A 19060-nucleotide genomic window follows, 5' to 3' on the forward strand; every position below is an offset into this window, starting at 1 on the left:
ATGGAAACAGGAGCAGCCCAGAATGGAGTACATTATGGATATTACGACGTGGGAAGAAATAGACAGGTGGGCGGCCGACCCAGAGAGAGTGCCGGAGCCCGCCTGGGATTCGCTGGAGCAGTGCGAAGAGGGCTATAGGAGAATGGAGTCGAAAAAAAAGACACGGCGGCGCAGAGCGAAGCCCCAAAAATTTCTTGGGGGGGGGGGCTCAGAGGGGGAGTGGCTGAGTCAGGAGACAGACCTGAGCCAACTCTCCCTGTTTATCGTGAAGAGCTAAGGAGGAGACCAGAATCGGTGTTGGAGGTGAGCGAAGCAGAGACTGTGAAGGAGTTAATGGGGAAATTGGAGGAGAAATTAATGAGGGAGTTGCTAGTTTGGTGCTTTAGGTACAATATTCGTCCGACGGAGCGTGTCGGGGATTTAATGGCACCTGGGTCAGCGCTCCATACTAGTCCTGAGGTGTGTGTTAGTCGGCTGGTGAAAAATGTGCCAGCCTCACGCACTAAGCCTCCTGTGTACCTACCTAGCCTTGCACGTCCTGTGCCAGTCCTGCTCTCAGGCTCTCCAGTACACCTTCACGGTCCAGTCCATCCTGTGCCACCTTCACACACTAGTCCTCCGATGGTAGCTCCCCGCACCAGGCTTCCTGTGCCTGTCCTCTATCCAGTACCACCTCCACACCCCAGCCCTCCGGTAGCAGTTCCCGCACTAGGCTTCCTGTGCTTGTCCTCGGCCAAATACCACCAGTGCCAGCACCACGCATCAGGCCTTCAGTGCGCCTCGCCTGTTCAGCGCAGCCAGCGCTTTCTCCCTCTCCTGCGCTGTCGGAGTCTCCCGCCTGTTCAGCGGTTCTAGAGCCTTCCTCCTCTACAGCGCTGCCGGAGCCTCCTGCCTGTATGGAGCAGCTAGAGATGCCAGTTTGCATGGAGCAGCCAGAGCTGTCAGTCTGCATAGAGCAGCCAGAGCTGCCAGTCTTCATGGGGCAGCCAGAGCTGTCAGTCTGCTTAGAGCAGCCAGAGCTGTCAGTCTACATGGACAGCTAGAGCTGCCAGTTTGCATGGAGCAGCCAGAGCTGTCAGTCTGCATAGAGCAGCCAGAGCTGCCAGTCTGCATGGGGCAGCCAGAGCTGTCAGTCTGCTTAGAGCAGCCAGAGCTGTCAGTCTGCATGGAGCAGCTAGAGCTGCCAGTCTACATGGAGCATCCAGTGTTGCCAGCCTGCATGGAGCAGCTAGAGCTGCCAGTCTGCATGGGGCAGCCAGAGCTGTCAGTCTGCTTGGAGCAGCCAGAGTTGCCAGTCTGCATGGAGTTGCCAGTCTGCATGGAGTTGCCAGTCTGCATGGAGCTGCCAGTCTGCAAGGAGCTGCCAGTCTGCATGGAGCAGCTAGAGCTGCCAGTTTGCAAGGAGCTGCCAATCTGCAAGGAGCTGCCAGTCTGCATGGAGCAGCTAGAGCTGCCAGTCTGCAAGGAGCTGCCAGTCTGCATGAAGCAGCCAGAGCTGCCAGTCTGCATGGAGCAGCTAGAGCTGCCAGTCTGCAAGGAGCTGCCAGTCTGCATGGAGCAGCCAGAGCTGCCAGTCTGCCTGGAGCAGCTAGAGATGGCAGTCTGCAAGGAGCTGCCAGTCTACATGGAGCAGCTAGAGCTGCCAGTCTGCAAGGAGCTGCCAGTCTGCATGGAGCAGCCAGAGCTGCCAGTCTGCATGGAGCAGCCAGAGCCGCCAGTCAGCATGGAGCAGCCAGAGCCGTCAGTCAGCATGAAGCAGCCAGAGCCGTCAGTCTGCCAGGATCTGCCAGTCAGCCAGACTCTTCCAGATCTGCCAGTCAGCCAGACTCTTCCAGATCCGCCAGACAGCCAGACAGCCAGACTCTTCCATATCCGCCAGTCAGCCAGACTCTTCCAGATCTGCCAGACAGCCAGACTCTTCCAGATCTGCCAGACAGCCAGACTCTTCCAGATCTGCCAGTCAGCCAGACTCTTCCAGATCTGCCAGTCAGCCAGACTCTTCCAGATCTGCCAGTCAGCCAGACTCTTCCAGATCTACCAGTCAGCCAGACTCTTCCAGATCTACCAGTCAGCCAGACTCTTCCAGATCTGCCAGTCAGCCAGACTCTTCCAGATCTGCCAGTCAGCCAGACTCTTCCAGATCTGCCAGTCAACCAGACTCTTCCAGATCTGCCAGTCAGCCAGACTCTTCCAGATCTGCCAGTCAACCAGACTCTTCCAGATCTGCCAGTCAACCAGACTCTTCCAGATCTGCCAGTCAACCAGACTCTTCCAGATCCGCCAGTCAGCCAGGATCTGCCAGATCTGCTAGTCAGCCAGGATCCGCCAGTCAGCCAGGATCCGCCAGTCGGCCAGGATCTGCCAGTCAGCCAGGATCCGCCAGTCGGCCAGGATCTGCCAGTCAGCCAGGATCCGCCAGTCAGCCAGGATCTGCCAGATCTGCTAGTCAGCCAGGATCCGCCAGTCGGCCAGGATCTGCCAGTCAGCCAGGATCAGCCAGTCAGCCAGGATCAGCCAGTCAGCCAGGATCCGCCGGTCAGCCAGGATCCGCCAGTCAGCCAGGATCTGCCAGATCTGATAGTCAGCCAGGATCCGCCAGTCAACCAGGATCTGCCGGATTCAACTGCCTGGCTGGGCTTCATCTCGGTACTGGGCTTCTTCTCAGTACTGGGCTTCTTCTCAGTACTGGGCTGCCCCTCAGTCCCGAGCTGCCCCTCAGTCCCGAGCTGCCCCTCAGTCCCGAGCTGCCCCTCAGTCACGAGCTGCTCCTCTGTTATGTAGGTTTCTGGGTGAGGACTATTCGGCCATGGTCGGCGGCGAGGGTGGATCATCCCAGGACGCGAAGGGGAGGAACAATGACATTTATGAAGTGGGGTCCACGTCCGGAGCCGGAACCGCCACCATGGACAGACGCCCACCCGGACCCTCCCTATGGTTTTGAGGTGCGTTCGGGAGTCCGCACCTTAGGGGGGGGTTCTGTCACGCCTTGGTCTTAGTATTTTGTGTTTTAGTTAATTAGTTGGTCAGGCCAGGGTGTGACATGGGTTTATTGTTTGTTGTATTTAGTGGGTTTTTTTAGTTATTGGGATTGTAGCTGATTAGGGGTGTGTGTTTCATAGGTTTGGCTGCCTGAGGCGGTTCTCAATCAGAGTCAGGTGATTCTCGTTGTCTCTGATTGGGAACCGTATTTAGGTAGCCTGGGTTTCGCTTTGTATTTCGTGGGTGATTGTTCCTGTCTCTGTGTTAGTTTCACCAGTCAGGCTGTAATAGGTTTCACGTTCCATTTTGTTGTTTTGTATTTATTCGTTATTTCATGTATATTTTCGTTATTTGTTTTCACTAATAAACATGAGTAACAAACATGCTGCATTTCGGTCCGACTCTCTTTCGACAAACGAAGAACGTCGTTACACTCTCTGTTTCTCTCTCTCTCTCTCTCTCTCTCACTCACACACACACACACACACACACACACACACACACACACACACACACACACACACACACACACACACACACACACACACACACACACACACACACACACACACACACACACACACACACACGTCCACCTACAGCTCCCACTCAGAGCCCTACTATATATCTATCTATCTAACCCAGATCTGTAATTTATCTCTGCTACTTTGAATGTTCATCAGACTGCTGTGTCAGCCACTCACACACGCACACATGTACTCGTACACACACCACAACAGACAACTTTCCATAAGTCCCACTACAGCCAACAGGCACTCCCCAGCTACCTTTGATGAGGCTACAGTTATTGACCTGATGCCAAGTTGCATGTAGATAGATACAGCGTTATCGTTAAAACGATGTGTCAGTACACTGAGTAGAAGTGGATGGATCATGCACTTCACCTCCAGCCAGCTGTTCTCCATAGGAAGGGGGTATGGGATTGTGTATAGTGGACATACACACAAAGATGGCACCTCTACAATATACATACACACACAAAATAGATTATTGCAGTAGATGGATGTTTACCAGCTGCCTATGGCACTTTATGGCACCTCATTCACTGTGTGGAACGAGAGCATTATTTATGATGGGTTAAGGCTGTCAACTCACCTCTTCATGACATGAATACATCAGGCCATATGCCAATAAAAGATGCATTAGGCAAAATACATGGCCTTAATGGACCTGATGTTTAGCACGCCACACACACACACACACACACACACAATCACACACTATGGTAAAACCATGCAAAGAAGTGTGGAGGCTGTAATCTTGGACAGTTCATTTCCTGATATCTCAAGTTTCACTTCCTGATATCTCAATTATAGTCTCTTGCACGCCAGACAGACACACACACACATCAACAACTCTATACACACACGCACACACGCACGCGCGCACACACACGCACGCGCGCACACACACACGCACACACACACACACACACACACACACACACACACACACACACACACACACACACACACACACATAAACATACACACACACACATTCATACATACACACACACACACATTGACATGGACATACAGTGCATTCGGAAAGTATTCAGATACCTTGGCCTTTTCCGCATTTTGTTACGTTACAGCCTTATTCTAAACTGGATAATCTATATACAATAATCCCATAATGACAAAGCAAAAACGTTTTTGCTAATGTATTTTTAAAATAATTGTTGAAAAAGTCACATTTGCATAAGTATTCAGACCATTTACTCAGTACTTCTCTGAAGATCCTCTCAAGCTCCGTCAGATTGGATGGGGAGCGTCGCTGCACAGTTATTTTCAGGTCTCTCCAGAGATTCAAGTCCGGGCTCTGGCTGGGCCATTCAAGGACATTCAGAGACTTGTCCCGAAGCCACTCCTGCATTGTCTTGGCTGTGTACTTAGGGTCGTTGTTCTGTTGGAAGGTGAACCTTCACCCCAGTCTGAGGTCCTGAGTGCTCTGGAGCAGGTTTTCATCAAGGATCTTTCTTTACTTTGCTCTGTTCATCTTTCCCTCGATCCTGACTAGTCTCCCAGTCCCTGCCGCTGAAAAACATCCCCAGAGAATTTTGTTTCTCATGGTCTGGGAGTCCTTTAGGTGCTTTTTGGCAAACTCCAAGCAAGCTGTCATGTGCCTTTTACTGAGAAGTGGCTTCCGTCTGGCCACTCTACTATAAAGGCCTGATCGATGGAGTGATGCAGAGATGGTTGTCCTTCTGGAAGGTTCTCCCATCTCCACGGAGGAACTCTGGATCTCTATGAGAGTGATCATCGGGTTCTTGGTAACCTCCCTGACAAAGGTTCTTCTCCCCCGATTGCTCATTTTGGCCAGACTGACAGCTTGGTGGTTCCAAACGTCTTCCATTTAATAATGATGGAGGCCACTGTGTTCTTGGGGACCTTCAATGCTGCAGACATTTTTTGGTACTCTTCCCCAGATCTGTGCCTCGACACAATCCTGTCTCGGAGCTTTGTGGACAATTCCTACGACCTCATTGCTTGGTTTTTGCTCTGACATCCACTGTCAACTGTGGGACCTTATATAGACAGGTGTGTGCCTTTCCAAACATATCAAATCAGGTCTGAAAACGTATGTAAATAAGGTATTTCTGTCATTATGGGGTATTGTGTGCAGATTGATGAGGGGGGAAAAATCTTGTCATCCATTTTAGAATACGACTGTAACGTAACAAAATGTGGCAGAAGGAAAGGGGTCTGAATACTTTCTGAAAGCACTGACACATACATATTGACACACACACCAGCCAGGTCGCTCTAGAGACACTGTGAAATTCGACAGGACTTAGGACGTTGGGAGATCCAGCAAGCTTGCGGTTTGCTAGGGCGTTGTGGACAGGGATGGTGGAGAGATGTAAGCTGTGAGCTCCTGCTCTGAGGGTTGCGTGTTCAATCCCAGTACTAAGGTGATAGAGAGACAGAGACAGAGAGGCTGGACTAGACAGATGTTTGAAATATAGTGAATCAATAGAGCACCAGAATGTTATATGGTTAACCTGAACCACCTTCTGTGTTGTGTAAGAATGTGTGTGTGTGTCTGTGTTTCTGTGTTGTCATTGCAGCTCTCTGATTCGGAGATGTGGCTTCATATTATAAAATGACAATTCTTCCTGGAATGTGGACACTCCACTTCTTGACTGTGCTGCTCTAACACTCCCCCAACACACACACACACACATCTTGTCTACTTCCATACTAGTCTACATACTATAGAACTGGCCATGACCTTATCGTTATGTGCTCTAGCGAAGTCTTCTATCATGCACTGTATATTCACAGTATGGGACCATAGGCTACATCTTCACATACAGTATGTCACAGTCTCTCTTTCTTTCTCTGTTGCATGTTGATCTCCCTGTTAAGGCATTAAATCCCTGTGTGTGTGTGTGTGTGTGTGTGTGTGTGTGTGTGTGTGTGTGTGTGTGTGTGGTTCCAGAGGGTTGCACTTCCATCCATGTCCACTAGGTGTTGCTGTGGGCAGCCGGGTCATGTCTAGGGGACATTTGGCAAAGGAGACATAGATTCAGCAAATCTTACAATCTAACAAAATCCTTTGTATGTGTCTTCCAGGCTCCAATGGTGTAAGCTGACGCATCACCGTGGGGGATTCTGACACTCTGCACACAGGTGAGAATAGCTGCCAACAGAGTCACACATCTATATATGGTTCTGAGTACCTTCTGTATTGTCAACAGTATCATATTGAGCTCATAGAAACTGAATGGGAATACAGAGAGCTAGAGTTGTATGAGATATCTATGAGTTTTCCATGTAGCAGGTAGCCTAGTCGTTAGAGCAGTGGACCAGGAACTGAAAAGTTTCTATATCGAATCCCCGAGCTGACAAGGTAAATATCTGTCGTTTTCCCCCCTGAGCAAGGCAGTTAACCCACTGTTCCTACACTGTTCCTAGGCCGTCATTGTAAATAAAAAAGCTCTATCAAGCTCTATCTCCCTCCAGCCCAGTAACCTCCAGCTCTATCTCCCTCCAGCCCAGTAACCTCCAGCTCTATCTCCCTCCAGCCCAGTAACCTCCAGCTCTATCTCCCTCCAGCCCAGTAACCTCCAGCTCTATCTCCCTCCAGCCCAGTAACCTCCAGCTCTATCTCCCTCCAGGCCAGTAAGCTCCAGCTCTATCCCCCTCCAGCCCAGTAACCTCCAGCTCTATCTCCCTCCAGGCCAGTAAGCTCCAGCTCTATCCCCCTCCAGGCCAGTAACCTCCAGCCCAGTATATCTCCCTCTAGCCCAGTAACCTCCAGCTCTATCCCCCTCCAGGCCAGTAAGCTCCAGCTCTATCCCCCTCCAGCCCAGTAACCTCCAGCTCTATCTCCCTCCAGGCCAGTAAGCTCCAGCTCTATCCCCCTCCAGCCCAGTAACCTCCAGCCCAGTATATCTCCCTCTAGCCCAGTAACCTCCAGCTCTATCTCCCTCCAGCCCAGTAAGCTCCAGCTCTATCCCCCTCCAGCCCAGTAACCTCCAGCCCAGTATATCTCCCTCTAGCCCAGTAACCTCCAGCTCTATCCCCCTCCAGCCCAGTAACCTCCAGCCCAGTATATCTCCCTCTAGCCCAGTAACCTCCAGCTCTACCCCCCTCCAGCCCAGTAACCTCCAGCCCAGTATATCTCCCTCTAGCCCAGTAACCTCCAGCTCTATCCCCCTCCAGGCCAGTAAGCTCCAGCTCTATCCCCCTCCAGCCCAGTAACCTCCAGCCCAGTATATCTCCCTCTAGCCCAGTAACCTCCAGCTCTATCCCCCTCCAGCCCAGTAACCTCCAGCCCAGTATATCTCCCTCTAGCCCAGTAACCTCCAGCTCTACCCCCTCCAGCCCAGTAACCTCCAGCCCAGTATATCTCCCTCTAGCCCAGTAACCTCCAGCTCTATCCCCCTCCAGCCCAGTAACCTCCAGCTCTATCTCCCTCTAGCCCAGTAACCTCCAGCTCTATCCCCCTCCAGCCCAGTAACCTCCAGCCCAGTATATCTCCCTCTAGCCCAGTAACCTCCAGCTCTATCTCCCTCCAGGCCAGTAACCTCCAGCCCAGTAACCTCCAGCTCTTTCCCCATCCAGCCCAGTAGTAACCACCAACTCTTTCTCCCTCATATGTCGCCCTCCAGCCCAGAATATCTCCCTCTAGCCCAGTAACCTCCAGCTCTATCCCCCTCTAGCCCAGTAACCTCCAGCTCTATCTCCCTCCAGGCCAGTAAGCTCCAGCTCTATCACCCTCCAGCCCAGTAACCTCCAGCTCTATCTCCCTCCAGGCCAGTAAGCTCCAGCTCTATCCCCCTCCAGCCCAGTAACCTCCAGCCCAGTATATCTCCCTCTAGCCCAGTAACCTCCAGCTCTATCTCCCTCCAGCCCAGTAACCTCCAGCCCAGTAACCTCCAGCTCTTTCCCCATCCAGCCCAGTAGTAACCACCAACTCGTTCTCCCTCATATGTCGCCCTCCAGCCCAGAATATCTCCCTCCAGCCCAGTAACCTCCAGCTCTATCTCCCTCCAGCCCAGTAACCTCCAGCCCAGTAACCTCCAGCTCTTTCCCCATCCAGCCCAGTAACCTCCAGCCCAGTAACCTCCAGCTCTTTCCCCATCCAGCCCAGTAGTAACCACCAACTCGTTCTCCCTCATATGTCGCCCTCCAGCCCAGAATATCCCCCTCCAGCCCAGTAACCTCCAGCCCAGAATATCTCCCTCTAGCCCAGTAACCTCCAGCTCTATCCCCCTCTAGCCCAGTAACCTCCAGCCCAGTATATCTCCCTCTAGCCCAGTAACCTCCAGCTCTATCTCCCTCCAGCCCAGTAACCTCCAGCTCTATCTCCCTCCAGCCCAGTAACCTCCAGCTCTATCCCCCTCCAGCCCAGTAACCTCCAGCTCTATCTCCCTCTAGCCCAATAACCTCCAGCTCTATCCCCCTCCAGCCCAGTAACCTCCAGCCCAGTATATCTCCCTCTAGCCCAGTAACCTCCAGCTCTATCTCCCTCCAGCCCAGTAACCTCCAGCTCTATCCCCCTCCAGCCCAGTAACCTCCAGCTCTATCTCCCTCCAGCCCAGTAACCTCCAGCTCTATCCCCCTCCAGCCCAGTAACCTCCAGCCCAGTATATCTCCCTCTAGCCCAGTAACCTCCAGCTCTACCCCCCTCCAGCCCAGTAACCTCCAGCCCTATCTCCCTCTAGCCCAGTAACCTCCAGCTCTATCTCCCTCCAGCCCAGTAACCTCCAGCTCTATCACCCTCCAGCCCAGTAACCTCCAGCTCTATCACCCTCCAGCCCAGTAACCTCCAGCTCTATCCCCCTCCAGCCCAGTAACCTCCAGCCCTATCTCCCTCTAGCCCAGTAACCTCCAGCTCTATCTCACTCCAGCCCAGTAACCTCCAGCTCTATCACCCTCCAGCCCAGTAACCTCCAGCTCTATCTCCCTCCAGCCCATTAACCTCCAGCTCTATCACCCTCCAGCCCAGTAACCTCCAGCTCTATCACCCTCCAGCCCAGTAACCTCCAGCCCAGTATATCTCCCTCTAGCCCAGTAACCTCCAGCTCTATCTCCCTCCAGCCCAGTAACCTCCAGGTCTATCTCCTTCCAGCCCAGTATCAGAAGGCAGGGGAGGGTATGAGAATGGTGTCTAGGCCCTGAAGCCCAGCAGCATGTCAGGTAACACCTTTAAAATACATTGAAGTATTCAAATGCCTATTTTATCTCTACAGGAACAGTCTCTTTGGGGGGCGCATGTCACAGCACAGAACAGAATGCTGCACTTGCCTGGGTCAAAATCCCTGGGGGATTTTTTTATTTACCTCATTCAATTGAAGAAGTTTTTTTTTTAATCCTCATCAGGGCTTTTGACCCAGACGAGTGTGGCCATCTGTGTTGTGCTGTGACCTCACAAAAAGAGACTGCATCTGGATCTGGATCTAAATACTTTATGCTTCTTGTTTCTAGAGCAAGGAGACAAATGCACCACCCCCCGCTGGAAACATGAGGCCATGCAAAATGGTACAGTTCTATTCCTCCCACTCAACTATTATATCTGTCTATCTACAGTATCTACATGGTACAGTTCTATACCTCCCTCTTAACTATTATATATGTCTATCTACAGTATCTTCATGGTACAGTTCTATTCCTCCCACTCAACTATTATCTCTGTCTATCTACAGTATCTACATGGTACAGTTCTATACTATTATATCTGTCTATCTACAGTATCTGCATGGTACAGTTCTATTCCTCCCACTCAACTATTACATATGTCTATCTACAGTATCTACATGGTACAGTTCTATACTATTATATCTGTCTATCTACAGTATCTACATGGTACAGTTCTATACTATTATATATATCTATCTACAGTATCTACATGGTACAGTTCTATTCCTCCCACTCAACTATTATATGTCTATCTACAGTATCTACATGGTACAGTTCTATACTATTATATATGTCTATCTACAGTATCTACATGGTACAGTTCTATTCCTCCCACTCAACTATTATATATGTCTATCTACAGTATCTACATGGTACAGTTCTATATTATTCTATCTGTCTATCTACAGTATCTACATGGTACAGTTCTATACTATTATATCTGTCTATCTACATTATCTACATGGTACAGTTCTATACTATTCTATCTGTCTATCTACAGTATCTACATGGTACAGTTCTATACTATTATATCTGTCTATCTACAGTATCTACATGGTACAGTTCTATGCTATTATATCTGTCTATCTGCAGTATCTACATGGTACAGTTCTATTCCTCCCACTCAACTATTATATATGTCTATCTACATTATCTACATGGTACATTTCTATACTATTATATATGTCTATCTACAGTATCTACATTGTACAGTTCTAGACTATTATAAATGTCTATCTATAGTATCTACATGGTACAGTTCTATTCCTCATCTTCATTCTTCTTTATTGTAAGCTGTCTGTCTGGTTTGTGGGGTTACACTAAAGTAGTGTTTCTTGTCTCAGGCATCTGGTATCCTCCACATTATGCATTTGTTTGTGATGGGGCTAAAGTTGTCAGCCTGCTTCAGTTCGGCTGGCGGCGAGCCGAAGTTGGCTAGGCGAACCAAACTAATTTGCTCACATACTCCCTTAAAATTTAAAATACCTTCGCTGGAAAAATAAGAAAAAGCAGCTCTAGTACCATTTGTCCATTTTGAGATTATGTTTCTTAGAATTCATCTGAAATCGCTTGATAAATCTGTCATAAATGTTCACGTTTTTGCTAAGGAGATCTTAGTTGTGCAGTTTTATATCTATGTGCAGTTTGCATGAAAACGAGTCATCTCTCATTGAATGACAACAAAGAATTTATTGAAAAATCCCTACAGTTGACCAGTTACGGACGAAGGGGCGTAGACTTTGGCTGGCCTCTGGAAAAAAGGTTGTGTAGCCGAACTGCCAACAAAACCCTTACTGAAGTCCAAAATAAATCAAATCCTCCACAAAATGTCATCATAATATATGCACAAACTCTTCCAAACTGCTTTGGATAGGAAGCATGCAAACGCCTTAAGGGGGGACAACGTCTTACATTGGGGATAGTCGAGCAACAGAGTGAAGAAACACTGCTCTCAGAATATCGTTTGTTGTTGGAGAATTACATGTACCATTGACAGGTATCTGACCCTATTGACCTCCATATTATCTAATGGGCCAACAAATGTATATTTCATACAATTAAGGTAGAAGGAACTTCAGGGATATTCTAAACCTCTTTGTAGCAAATCACATATGAATTAGAGATCCAATTCTGAAATCATTTCCCCGTGTCAGATACACCCTGATCTTCCCTTTCATTCCCGGAAAGCTGTGTGTCTACTGGCCTTACTGACAGAGATCTGAAGTACATAGTCATGTCTGAGGGAGATAGCGTCATGTCATACCAGCTGGCTACTCTTTGTGTCTGTGTTGTATTCACATCTAGATGTCCAGGCTGAATATGGAAAGGGTTTGGTTCCGTCCTCTCTGTCGCTGTTTAAAGAGGAGAAGCTCCTCCGCACGCTGCGCTTGCAAAGTATCACATATGCATTTTTTTTGTGCCAATGTTGTAGCCTCAAGGCCTTAGTCAGTGCCTTACCTGTGCCATACAGGTTACATGTGTGTTACTGTTACCTGGCAGAGGATCAGTGTGCTTGATGAGGTCAAAGACATTCACGTGGCACAAATTTTGCTACTGGTAAACAAACAGTGGCTTGCGAAAGTATTCATCCCCCTTGGCAGTTTTCCTATTTTGTTGCCTTACAACCTGGAATTAAAATAGATTTTGAGGGGTTTGTATCATTCGATTTACACAACATGCAACATTTGTGAAACAAACAAACGAAAAAATAAAAACAGAAAACTTGGGCGTACATAGATATTCACCTCCCCCAAAGTAATTATTTCTTTAAATGTTAATTAAAAATAAAACTTTATTTAACTAGGCAAGTCAGTGACGGCCTAGGAACAGTGGGTTATCTGCCTGTTCAGGGGCAGAATGACAGATTTGTACCTTGTCAGCTCGGGGATTTGAACGTGCAACCTTTTGGATACTAGCCCAACGCTCAAACCCACCTTTTGCAGCAATTTCTGAAGGTAATTGGTTGCACCAGATCTTATTTAGGGTCTTCATACCAAAGGGGGTGAATACATATGCACACCACTTTTACGTTTTTTATTTTGTAGAATTGTTTTAAACAAGTCGTTTTTTTTTCATTTCACTTCACCAATTTGGACTATTTTGTGTATTTCAATTACATGAAATCCAAATAAAAAATCTATTTCAATTATAGGTTGTAATGCAACAAAATAGGAAAAATGCCAAGGGGGATGAATACTGAATTTTTCAGTTTTTGATTTGTTAAAAAAGTTTGAAATATCCAATAAATGTCGTTCCACTTCATGATTGCGTCCCACTTGTTGTTGATTCTTCACAAAAAATACAGCTTTATATCTTTATGTTTGAAGCCTGAAATGTGGCAAAAGGTCGCAAAGTTCAAGTGGGCCGAATACTTTCGCAAGGCACTGTATACATAGACGCTCACCCCTTGTCTTACCAGAGGCTGCTGTTCTAGCCTGCCGATACAGTGTAAAACCCACCAGCTGTATGATGTTCATGTTGTCGTTGAGCCCCGACTCGGTGAAACAGAAGATATTGCAGTTTTAAATGTCCCGATTTAATGTAATCGATTTTGTTTTCCAATGATTGCCAATAGAACGGATGGCAGTGGGGTTTTGCTCGCTCACCTATGAATTCTCAGAAGGTAAATGACGGGGATTTGGGCCTGTTGCCAGGAATATACTTCACGTCCGACTCGTTAAAGGAAAAAGCTTCTACCAGTTCGTGGGGAGTAATCGCTGTTCTGATGTCCAAAACGTATTTTCTGTCTTAAGAGACGGTAGCATCAACATTATGTACAAAATAAGTTTTTTTTTTAAAGTTACAAACAACACAAAAAAACTAACAAAATAGCACTGTTGTTTAGGAGCATGTAAACGTCAGCCGTCCTCTCCAGCGCCATTCTAAGGCAAAAGGGGTTCTACATAGAACCATATATAATATTTCCCATCATGCTTTATTGCAGGAAGCTTTTTAGAATAGTTTGTTTTACTGTAATATCTGTGTTTTTGCATGTACATTGCTTGGTTGATTCATATTAAGATACATGACATACAGTTTTTAAGTTAATCTGTTCTGTTAGTAATTGCATTTACTGTAAGTTTAGATCATTGAGGTAGTCTCAGTTTCTCATCTTCCCTACCCTGGCATTCATTCTGAATGCATGTTGCAGGTGATGAACAATTACACTTGTTGGATATCCTAACTCTGGCTGGATTCTAATAGGAATTACACATCACTTTGCAAGCCAGCATAATGTGACTTGTAGGCCTGATGTGGCCTGTAAACCAGTAGATTCATAGCACCACTGTGTTAGGTTATAATTAGACCTACAAATGAGTGGATTGGGCTATTTCAGCCACACCTGTTGCTGACAGGTGTATAAAATCGAGCACACAGCCATGCAATCGAGCACACAGCCATGCAAACAAAGAATGGCCCGTACTGAAGAGCTCAGTGACTTTCAGCTTGGCACCGTCATAGAATGTCGCCTTTCAAACAAGTCAGTTCGTCACATTTCTGCGGATGCCAGGAGAACGCTACCTGCCTGAATGTAAAGTGACAACTGTAAAGTTTGGTGGAGGAGGAATAAAGGCATGAGGCTGTTTTTCATGGTTAGGACTCGGCCCCTTAGTTCCAGTGAAAGGAAATCTTAATGCTACGGCATACAATGACATTCTATATGATTCTGTGCTTCTAACTTTGTAGCAGTTTGGGGATAGCCTTTTTCTGTTTCAGCATGACAATGCCCCCGTGCACAAAGTGAGGTCCATACAGAAATGGTTTGTCGAGATGGGTGTGGAAGAACTTGACTGGCCTGCATAGAACCATGACCTTAACCCTATTGAACAACTTTGGGATGAATTGGAACGCAGGCTGCGAGCCAGGCCTAATCGCCCAACATCAGTGCCAGATATCACTAATGCTCTTGTGGCTGAAAGGAAGTGTCCCCATTTTTAATGTTCCAACATCTAGTGGAAAGCCTTCCCAGAAGAGTGGAAGCTGTTATAGCAGCAAAGGGAGCTGTTCAACTACAGGAGTCAACATATAGTGTATGTAATGTATTGGCTGGTGGAACCGTTCATAGACACACATACTCACACACCCCTCCTTTAGTGCTCCATTTTTAGGTTCTGTTTTGAATAATTCAGTTCTCTGTCTCACATCCAGATGGATGCGGGACACAACATGCCAACTGTGGCTCTGTCTGTCTGTCTCTCTGTTCTGTAGCTCTAACTGAAGCCTTCTAAATGTCTGTCTGTCTGTTCCTCCTTCTCTCTCCATCTCTTTCTCCTTCCTCTCTGTCGCCCTCTTTCTCTCCTCTGTCTCTCTCTCTCTCACACACACGCACGCACGCACACACACACACACACACACACACACACACACACACACACACACACACACACACACACACACACACACACACACACACACACACACACACACACACATTCACACACACTAGGCCTGCTTGTTTATATTCAAATGTCATGCCCGGCAGTAGTATCAGCCTCATTCAGGCCACCAGTGCATCTAAGGACAGGACAGTAGTTTGTGCGTGTATGTTTGTGTGTCATGCCCTTCTCACTGTGCCAGGCTGGTTCTGAGCAGACAGCTACTCCACACCAGCCTGCAGCCGTTTCATTTTCATCATCTGTATGAAGTGTGTATAGGTGTTGGAGTTTCTGAGGTTTTGGTCAGATGATCTTCCCAACAGCATGCAAAACAGCACTTTGGGTGGAAGCCTATCCAGCACTGTGTCAAAGTTGGCTAGCGAGAGCTTCCACTGATTGGTTATCACAAAGGCAATGCCACTGATCATTTCCATAAAGATTGTTTTTTTACAATTCTTAACCCTCCAACAGATTGCACAATGTCTAGAGCTAGATCTTCCACTGATTGGTTATCACAAAGGCAACGTCACTGATCATTTCCATAAAGATTTTTTTTACAATTCTTAACTCTCCAACAGATTGCACAATGTCTAGAGCTAGATCTTCCACTGATTGGTTATCACAAAGGCAACGTCACTGATCATTTCCATAAAGATTTTTTTTACAATTCTTAACTCTCCAACAGATTGCACAATGTCTCTTCATGTCTCCTTCTTCCTTTGAAAATAACTGATTGACTTCTGATAGTTTAGGTGCTCAAAGTAGTCAACGACGTGAATCTTGTTATATTGATCTGGTGAGCTGTTTAAGGGACATTTGTGTGTGTATGTGTGTGTGTGTGTGTGTGTGTGTGTGTGTGTGTGTGTGTGTGTGTGTGTGTGTGTGTGTGTGTGTGTGTGTGTGTGTGTGTGTGTGTGTGTGTGTGTGTGTGTGTGTGTGTGTGTGTGTGTGTGTGTCCATTCAGGCATCAGAGTGACTGTGATGCGTATGATTTGATGAGTCCGGTCACCGGAGGGTTAGTTAGTAGCCCTCTGAGGAACGGTTCATTTGGAGGAAGGTTTGTTACGCATGACACCAAAGCATTGGCATATTCTTCCGCTTTTGTCCTCTCGTTAACAGTGACCTTACTGTTCTCCTCTGACACGTGTGGTCACAGAATGATATGTTACTTATAATATATGTTTAGTTATAGTATCAACCCTTCATGGTTGTTCAAGGGCTTATCATTTAGACTTTTTCCCCAACGCCTTTGTCCTTATATGCCAGATCTTTCCCCCAGATAATTCTGTCAAGGCCTCATTTAGTCATTTACTGCGTCCCAAATGACAGTGAAGGACCAGAGCAAAATTGAGATCTGGTCAAATGAGTGCATTGGGTGTCATTAGAGGCACTAATTGCGTCATTGAGTCATTGCTTCATACAGTACATCTTGATAGGTGATTAACAGTAACGGACAGGAGAAGGGGGAATGGGGGGGGGGGGGGGTGAGGAAGAGACTGGATTCAGATTCATTTATCTCCAAAATAAAAGTTTTCCCAGCTAGTCGTGATAACTCATGTTGTCTCATTCAGCTGCGTCAGCTCATTGTGCTGTTGTTTTGTTGTCCATTTAGTGTACAGATGTCAGATCATCATTAGCACGTATTAACACACATTCACTGACAGTGTAAAGGGACAGTTCACCCAAATTATAAAAATGGGTTTCCTTACCCTGTAAGCAGTCTGTGGATGAGAAAAGACTTCAATCCATGCTTTGGTTTTGGTTACCTGGCCACTGTCACCAAACTCTAACTTTGGCATTTTAGTCCAAACATCTATACAAGACAATGAACCAGATAGTAGCATATTTAACCTTTCTTAGTGACTTTATTGAGCTATTCAATTGGTTTCTGACATGTTGGGTGATTTGGGCCTGACTAGTTAGCAGTATTGACTACGAGCATCTGCTTGTCATTAACTATGACACTCATGACCCCATGGCCTAAGATTCACCCAAACAACATAAGTCCTGTTCTGAGAAGGCTTCTCTTGTGAGCACGTTGATAATGTGCGGACATTTACAACTGAAAACGTATCTAGTAATAGTAGTAGTAGATCTATTAGTAGTAGATGTAGAAGTAGTAATATATGTAGTAGTAGTTGATCTAGTAGTAGTAGATGTAGTAGTAGTATATGTAGTAGTAGTAGTAGTAGTAGTAGATGTAGTAGTAGTAGTAGTAGATCTAGTAGTAGTAGATGTAGAAGTAGGAGATGTAGTAGTAGTAGATGTAGTAGTAATATATGTAGTAGTAGTAGTAGATCTAGTAGTAGTAGATGTAGAAGTATGAGATGCAGTAGTAGTATATGTAGTAGTAGATGTAGATGTAGTAGTAGTAGTAGATTTAGTAGTAGTAGATGTAGTAGTAGTAGTAGTAGATGTAGAAGTAGTAGTAGTAATATATGTTGTAGTAGTAGTTGTAGTAGTAGTAGTAGTAGTAGTAGATGCAGTAGTAATATATGTAGTAGTAGTAGATGTAGTAGATTTAGTACTAGTAGATGTAGTAGTAGTAGATGTAGTAGTAGATGTAGTAGTAGTAGATGTAGTAGTGGTAGGTGTAGATGTAGTAGTAGTAGTAGATTTAGTAGTAGTAGGTGTAGTAGTGGTAGGTGTATTAGTAGTAGATGTAGTAGTTGTAGTAGATGTAGATGAGGTAGTAGTAGATTTAGTAGTAGTAGATGTAGTAGTAGTAGTAGATGTAGATTTAGTAGTAGTAGATGTAGTAGTAGATGTAGTAGTAGTAGTAGATGTAGTAGTAATAGATGTAGTAGTAGTAGTAGATTTAGTAGTAGTAGGTGTAGTAGTGGTAGGTGTAGTAGTAGTAGTAGTAGTAGTAGTAGTAGGTGTAGTAGTAGTAGTAGATGTAGAAGTAGTATATGTAGTAGTAGTAGATGTAGTAGTAGATTTAGTAGTAGTAGATGTAGTAGTAGTATAAATAGTAGTAGTAGTAGTAGTAGATGTAGTAGTGGTAGGTGTAGTAGTAGTAGTAGAGGAAGTAGTAGATTTAGTAGATGTAGTAGTAGTAGATGTAGTAGTAGATGATGTAGTAGTAGTAGTAGTAGGTGTAGTAGTAGTAGATGTAGTAGTAGTAGATGTAGTTGTAGATTTAGTAATAGTAGATATAGTAGTAGTAGTAGATGTAGTAGTAGTATTAGATGTAGTAGTAGATGTAGTAGTAGTAGTAGATGTAGTAGTAGTAGATCTAGTAGTAGTAGTAGATCTAGTAGTAGTAGATGTAGTAGTAGTAGTAGATGTAGTAGTCGTAGATGTAGTAGTGGTAGTAGATTTAGTAGTAGTAGGTGTAGTAGTGGTAGGTGTATTAGTAGTAGATGTTGTAGTAGTAGTAGTAGTAGTAGATGTAGTAGTAGTAGATGTAGTAGTAGTATATGTAGTAGTAGTAGATTTAGTAGTAGTAGATGTAGTAGTAGTATAAATAGTAGTAGTAGTAGTAGTAGTAGTAGATGTAGTAGTGGTAGGTGTAGTAGTAGTTGTAGATGAAAAAGTAGATTTAGTAGTAGTAGGTGTAGTAGTGGTAGGTGTATTAGTAGTAGATGTAGTAGTAGCAGTAGTAGATGTAGTAGTAGTAGATGTAGTAGTAGTAGATGTAGAAGTAGATGTTGTAGTAGTAGATGTAGTAGTAGTAGATGTAGTAGTAGTAGTAGTAGTAGTAGGTGTAGTAGTGGTAGGTGTATTAGTAGTAGATGTAGTAGCAGTAGTAGTAGATTTAGTAGTAGATTTAGTAGTAGTAGTTGTAGTAGTAGATGAGGTAGTAGTAGTAGTAGTATTAGATGTAGTAGATTTAGTAGTAGTAGATTTAGTAATATATGTAGTAGTAGATGTAGTAGTAGATGTAGTAGTAGTAGATTTAGTAGTAGTAGATGTAGTAGTAGTAGATTTAGTAGTAGTAGATTTAGTAGTAGTAGTAGATGTAGTAGTAGTAGATTTAGTAGTAGTAGTAGATGTAGATTTAGTAGTAGTAGTAAATGTAGTAGTAGA

At 45.7% G+C, this 19060-nt stretch overlaps 1 protein-coding gene across 4 annotated transcripts in view; it reads left to right on the forward strand.

Moving 5' to 3' along the window:
• The window catches only part of LOC135552038 (thyroid hormone receptor beta), a 176212-nt gene that overhangs the window by 101201 nt on the left and 55951 nt on the right, over window positions 1-19060 (forward strand). For 3 of the 4 annotated variants that reach the window (XM_064983407.1, XM_064983410.1, XM_064983409.1), the window contains exons 3-5: window positions 6582-6638; window positions 9586-9653; window positions 9942-9995. In XM_064983407.1, the coding sequence (XP_064839479.1) occupies window positions 9647-9653; window positions 9942-9995 (61 nt within the window). In that variant the 5' untranslated portion in view covers window positions 6582-6638; window positions 9586-9646. Of the gene's footprint in view, window positions 1-6581; window positions 6639-9554; window positions 9654-9941; window positions 9996-19060 lie in introns of all 4 variants that reach the window. The other variant, XM_064983408.1, reaches the window with a different exon arrangement.

Source organism: Oncorhynchus masou, chromosome 13, assembly GCF_036934945.1.
Source record: "Oncorhynchus masou masou isolate Uvic2021 chromosome 13, UVic_Omas_1.1, whole genome shotgun sequence".
NCBI lineage: Eukaryota > Metazoa > Chordata > Actinopteri > Salmoniformes > Salmonidae > Oncorhynchus > Oncorhynchus masou.